Here is a 6,925-nt window from a genome sequence, read left to right on the forward strand (position 1 = left end):
CCCAAATGTTTTTTTATAGCTCCACATTCACTTATACCTCCATTTACCTCCCACACTTGCATATATCAAGTGGGGCCAGAAACCCTCTCACACCTGCATGGCTGCATTAGGCATATAAGGACAAAAGAGTATATATATTTAGGACCCTTAAAACATAATAGAGAGTGCACTTTTTCATATTTCAAAATAGAAGATCTTGGTCGCGTGACAACGGTCTTTCCAACCTCCGTCGCATGTCGACTATTGTCCTTCCAACCACCCTCACCCGACTATAGTCTTTCTAACCTTTGCCGCCCGCCGACTACGGTCCTTCCAACCTCCGTCGCATGACAACAGTCTTTCTATATGATATATATTTGGTACATCAAGCCAATGCTTTCCCCCCAAGGAAGGGCCACATTTGTATTCAACTTCAAATACTAGCGGATTCATTCAAACTTGACCAAACTTCGTAGTTTTCCCGTATTCAGGATTTTTCACGTAAAAATCTCTTGTATCTTTTATAAATGTTGCACCCTCTCTCTTATCTGATTGTGTACTGGATCTTCGTACAAAGCTAAGACGCTAAACTTTATATTTCTCCACCGCCGCAAATATTTCAGGACGTAACAATCAACTTATTGTTATAAAAGAGATAAGATAATTCAATTCAAATAATAACATAATATTAATAAAACTGTTAAAAAATAATGATAATAATAAATAATAAAATTAACTATATAAATAATGAAATAATTTAATATTTAAAACTTTTAAAAATTAATCATATTTTAAAATAGATGATAATTAATATTTCTTTTTAATAAGTTAATCTTTGAGGCTACCGAGTTCAATCCTTACAGGGCTAAATTTGACTAGTTAGATGATCTAATGTAACTCCTGAGTTCTTTGTTGAGTTCTAAATTGCCCCTAACTTTCTTTTTATTTTTTGTCCTTGATCTGTTAGAGGGAGCCCAATATGAATTACGATATAGCCTTAATTAACTGTTTTTTTAGGCTCCTAAATTAAAATTGGAAAATAAAAACAAAATTATTTGATTGCCATGATTTCAATTTTAAAATAAAAGCCTTATAAAATTAAATAATTTAACCACTAATTTTACTTCAAATTAATAAAGAAAAAACCTTATTTTTTAATATTTTACTACAATAAAGCAACCGTTAGGGGTGCAAAGGAGTCGAGTTGAGCTCGAGCCAAGGGGTGTTCGAGTCTAGCTCGACAATCAAAATCTGAGCTCGAGCTCGAACTCGAGTCGAGTTCAAAATCCAAGCTCGAGTTGTCATCATGTCAAGCGGCTCGTCGAGTTCTGCTGTCGTAACCGTCATTGCATCCGTCATCTCAAGACCCGAGTTCCGCCCATGTCGTCACGTATGTCGTCATCCAAGCTCTGCCGTTGAGATTCGTCTCCCAAAGTCGTAGCATCCGCCGCCGAGAACCGAACTCGTAGAATCCATTGTCGAACCACCCGAAATCGTATCATTCACCGTCGAGAACCAACATCATGAGCTCGTCCGTCATCTTCCTGAGCTCCGTCGTCAAGAACTCAAGATCCGTCGTCCCGAGATCCGACGAGCTATGTCGTCGAGATCCATCGTCCTGAGTTCCCAGTCGCATCCGCCTGTCGTCCAGAGCTTGTCAGGCGTCGATCCGCTCGTGCTCTACCGTTGTTCTGGATTTTTCACTCGTGAGATTCTCCCGCGAGCTCCACCATCGAGTTGCTCGTCGAGCCAACGAGTCGAGTCTGACGAATGTTCGAGCTTGAACTCGTGTTCGAGCTCGATAAGCTCGACTCGTCGAGCATGTTACCAAGTCGAGTCCGAGTCGGCTTGACTCGGTTGCACCCCTAGCAACCACCCAATCCCAAGTTCCCAACTACACAATACAAATAGTACACGTGGCCAATTGCATTTTATGTTCACCAATAAAACAAATAAAAACGGCTATCCAATGTTATTTATAATTAATTACACCGTCTTTTTTTTCCCAAAAAAAAAACGACGTAATTAATTATTGGTCATCATTCAAAACATCGAAATCACATGACATATCCGAGCTTCCTGTCTCCAGGCAACCTTCATTCCTCTTCAGACGAGGTTTCTTAACCGCCACGGAAAGCAAACTATGTTGTTAAATTACCTAAATAGCCCTCGCACTTTGGCGAATTTCCAAGCCATTCCGAAGATTCTCGAACTTCAACCTTCAACGAAGTTCTTGAATGGAAACTATCGCTAGGAAATTTCCAGGTAGCTAAAACATAGATAAAAGGGTAGAAATGTCGTTGTAACCGTCTGGGCTAGAGGTTACGGTTTGGGTCAGCAGGCTGATGATAAAATCCTCCAAGCTTATCACGGATCATAAAAATCCGACCCAATATCACTTATGGGTGTCAAAATAGGTTGGCTGTTTTGATTTGGGTCTAACCCAAATTAAGTTAATTCGAACCTGACCCATTTAATAAACAGGTCAAAAAAATCAACCTGAATCTATCTTGCTAGCAACCCGAATCACCCAAACTCGACACATTAGCTCATTTTGATTTAATTTTTTTTTAATAACTTATTAACTATAGAAGTGAAATCTTCATAGAAGCTAAGTGCATTTCCAACTGAAAATCCTATTTTTCACGGCAAAATACATCAAAATTCCAAAATGCGGTAATTCTGCTCCAACCGAACTCAATTTTGCGGGCTACGTCGTCTCGCAACCGTCTTTCTCCATTTCTCGGGCAAATCCCATTGACACATAAACATTTAGCTGGTAAATAGTGCGACGTCAATATTGACGTCGCATTGTTCACCCACGATGAAATAGCGGCAAAATTACCGCTCTGTTGGAGAAACGGAAGATGTTTGTCGTTACATTGGATATGCTCTAAGGCTTCATTTGGAATGACTTTTTTAATATTTTATAAAGCTATTTTTTTGGTTAAAATATTTTTTGAAAATAGGAAACAATAGTTGCTTTAAGCTGCCCAAAAAAATGCCTAAATATTAGGGCCACAAAAGTCCTTTTTTATCGGTAATGGAGTTTATTTAGGCATAAATGAATTTTTGGCATTATTTATAAAAAGTTTCATTTTTCTTTATTTAGAAGTCATTTTCACTATTACTTCACTCTTCTTGTATAGAAAATTATTATATACCTAAAAATTATAGCATTCTAATTCACAGAAATTGTGTTCATTAAAATAAAACAAAATACTTTATTTATGGCTTAAAATAAGATCGATTATTTAAAATAAAAGAAATTGCACTTAAAATAATAGCACTGCACATAATTTTAAAAAAAGATAAATTATGTCATTCAGTTTAGCATAATGTTCATTTCAAATGAGCTCACTAATTTTAGGTAAGGCTTTGACTTGCCCTAATATAATATGCCATATTTTAATATATATTTGTATCATATTAATAAAATTAATCTATTTTCAATTCATAGTTTCTACAATACAAGCATGATATGCTATAATTAATATATCAACATTATATATATACATTATATTAGAGCACAATATCAAGACCGGTGAAGAATAGGATATAGCTCTCTATATTGCCTTATATGTAACCACCGAAATTTCCTATATATACACCTGCTGTGCTTAGAATAAACAATAATAAAAAAATCATTTCAAGATTCTCTTTTCTCTGTGCTGTTTCCACGATCCATTCTCTACTCTTGAAGGAGCATTAATTTCTACACATTAGGAACAGGGTTATCTACATGTTGTCACCCTCCTTATAAGGCACTTAGCGACGTATCACATAGGTGTAGGATTTGCAGTTATTTTCTCCTGACCTGCTTAAGGGGTTATGTGTCATGAGAGTGGATTTGAACATGGGGGGGGTTCCCAACCCTAAGCCCTAAGCCCGAGGTCGTAGCATTATATTTTTGTTGGATTCAAAATTAATCATGACGCACGTCAAATCTTATATATACAGAGCATTGAATGCAAATAGTGAAAAAACTTTATTAGAATAAAATTGATTACGGAAAATTATGCTACCAAAGTCCATTCATCTTACTCTTAATTTATAAGAAAATTTACAAGAGCTGTATAGCTCAATTTCTCTTATATAAATAAGCTCGTATGCAACTTAACCTTATCAGTAGGCTAGGAGTTTTGGTTAGCAACTAAGAAGTCTTGAGTTCTAGCATTGTGCATGCAATATGTGTGTGAGTTTGACTTTATTAGCCTAAATATCCACACAAAAAAAAGAGATTGTAATTTAATGAAGTTAGACTGCCAAGTCATTAGAATATCATATTTGAGAAAGCTATCTGCCATGCTATTATGAAATTGCTGACTTAACATTGTATAAGTAAAATGATTGCTGATAAATAGTTTCCTTTATAAAGCAAATTATCCATTCGAAGATGACTTGATAAGTCATATTCGTCTGTTTGGCGCAAGTTCATTAGTGAACCTGACGAATTTCTCTTAGGTAGAAATTGAACAAACTTAGATTGAACTTGATCGACATGATTTGAATTAGGCCGACCTGTCTTGAATTGAACTGACATATTTTCTAGATAATTCTTTATATAAGTTTTATAATTGGTGATAGAAAATCTCAAAAAATAAAATATAAAATTTAGAACAATGCATTTAACGGGAGCGCAGCGGCCCCCTGACGGCGTCGAAGCCACGCGATCAAGCCATCTAGAATGTTTGGCTCTTTCCGTCTAATCTGTTGTAAGCTCATGCAATCAAAGCTCCTGCCCACAGAAACCGTCCCAATTTGGTTGCTTATATAAGCAGGTCTCTAAACTTTGACAAAAAAAACTAATCTTCTCATTAAGTAATTTAAGTCAAAGCTCCCTACCTAATCTAAGGAAATATAAATATATATGAGAATATCATGATTACAATTTAATTAAAAATAGAGTGAGAAAGTTTTTCAAATTTTAAGAAAATAAATATAATTCATAAATAGTTTATATTATACTTATTTTTAAATAAATTCAAAAATATTAAAAGTTTGAGCAAAATGTCCTAATAAAAATTTTCCAAATCCAGAGAGTTAAGAGAAAAAAATTAGTTCAGAATATAAATAAATTTTAACTAACAATAAAATTAAAATTTATATTCAAGTTATAATATCTTTTAATAAAATTTTAAACATTTAAAATATATTTTCTAAATTAAATGTTAAAAATTTATTATATGCTAAATAAAATTCAGATTAAATATTAAATATTTTTACTTAAGATTTTACAACAACAACAAACGACAGAGGACATAAAAACCAATCTTCCGATCGAAGATAAAAGATAAAAAATAAAAAACTAAAATATGAAAAAACAAAAAAAGCCCAAGTCAATGTTCTTTTTTTCTTCTAGGAACACTCTAGAGAGAATCTGGACCATCTGCTTCTCCTCCTCCCCTTCATTTCCTCAACAACCCTTAGTTCCTCTTTCCCTCCATTCTCCTCTTTAAATCCCAAACACCTCAGTCTCCCTTGCGAGCCTCGCAACTTTCCGAAACCCTAAATTAACACAAGACCCTATTCTCCATTCCTTCTGCTTCAGTCACCTTAAACTCAATCCATGGGAACCTTAATTGGCCATGTCGCCCCCGGCTTCGGCTTCCTGCTTATCGGCCTATGGCATCTCTTCAACCACATCAAACTCTTCTCCCTCCATCCCAAATCCTACCGCTCCCTCCCCTGGTTCCCCTTCCCCAAGCTCCGCCACCTCGAGCTCCTCCTGATTGCCATCGGCTCCTGCATCTCCATCGCCATGGAACTCTTCATCGGCCCTGAAAGCCATCAACCCCTCGACCACGATCACACCATCCCCTCCAACCATCTCCACAACTTCGAACACGCTTCCATCTCCCTCACCTTCCTCCTCTACTCCGCCTTCGCCGTAATCTTCGACTTGGCCCGACCCGCCCGCCCGGCCGCCGAGCCCCTCACAATCCTCACCGCCTCCGCCGCCTTCGCTCAGCAGCTTTTCCTTTTCCACCTCCATTCCTCGGACCACATGGGGGTCGAAGGACAATACCATTCGCTCCTACAGCTCGTCATCGCCGTCTCACTTATCACAACAATCATGGGAATCAGCCACCCCCGCAGCTTCGCGGTAGGGTTCACCAGATCGACGAGTATTGCTTTGCAGGGGATTTGGTTTGTGGTGATGGGATACGCGTTGTGGACGCCGGGGCTGATTCCGAAAGGCTGTTTCATGAATCAAGAGGAAGGACACACGGTGGTTCGATGCAGGAGCGAGGAAGCTCTTCAACGAGCTAAATCCTTGGTGAATATTGAATTCAGTTGGATTCTTGCCGCCGTCGTCGCTTCTTCGTTGCTGTTTTATCTTGTTTTTAGCCGGAGATATGCGGTAGAGGCGGAATATTTGAAGGCCGGAGGGGAAGACGATGAATCGGAGGATTTTGATTTGGAGTCGGAGAAGCGGAGCTTTGTCAGTCTGGAAAGGGAGATGAGGAACATTGACCTTGAGAGGTAAAAACAGGGCTTAGGGTTTTTCGATTAAGTTTGATTGACTAGTTTTTAATTTTACATAATTTTTCTTCTTTGTTTATTGGTACTACTAAAATGTGGATGCCTTTGAGTACTTTTTTTTTTTTTACAAATGAGTCGGTTGTAATTTCATGTAAAGATGATGATTGGAATGTAAAAGTTGTCTTTCCTTAGTTTTCCTTCGTAATAAAGTTTGTAATTATGTGCATGCGGAATTAAATTATTCTTATATAGTTCGCTATGATTGGCTCTGTTATGATAGTTGTTTTAGCCGGTTTTTTGGATCAACCGCTTTTTAAGTGGCGGGCCACTGATGAAATTACACCCAATTACGTGAAGATTATTGAAAAATATATCTTTGTGAAAAATTTCTAATGATTATTTTATAGTAGAAGTATAATGATTTTTCTAATGTAGCATTAATCTCAGAGTAAATTCAATA

General features: G+C 37.0%; 1 protein-coding gene across 1 annotated transcript; it reads left to right on the plus strand.

Annotated features, from left to right (window-relative positions):
• Positions 1–5,317: 5,317 nt before the first annotated feature.
• Positions 5,318–6,697, plus strand: LOC110112818 (transmembrane protein 45B-like). Its single transcript, XM_020845159.2, has one exon. It carries the CDS (start codon positions 5,549–5,551, stop codon positions 6,467–6,469), a length of 921 nt encoding a protein of 306 aa, XP_020700818.1. The 5' UTR covers positions 5,318–5,548; the 3' UTR covers positions 6,470–6,697.
• The last annotated feature ends 228 nt before the right edge of the window (positions 6,698–6,925 follow it).

The sequence above is a fragment of the Dendrobium catenatum genome, unplaced genomic scaffold (assembly GCF_001605985.2).
Source record: "Dendrobium catenatum unplaced genomic scaffold, ASM160598v2 original_scaffold_72590, whole genome shotgun sequence".
Lineage (NCBI taxonomy): Eukaryota > Viridiplantae > Streptophyta > Magnoliopsida > Asparagales > Orchidaceae > Dendrobium > Dendrobium catenatum.

Excerpts from the sequence above, each read along its gene's own strand:
- LOC110112818 (XM_020845159.2), top strand. The coding sequence starts at position 5,549 with ATGGGAACCTTAATTGGCCATGTCGCCCCCGGCTTCGGCTTCCTGCTT.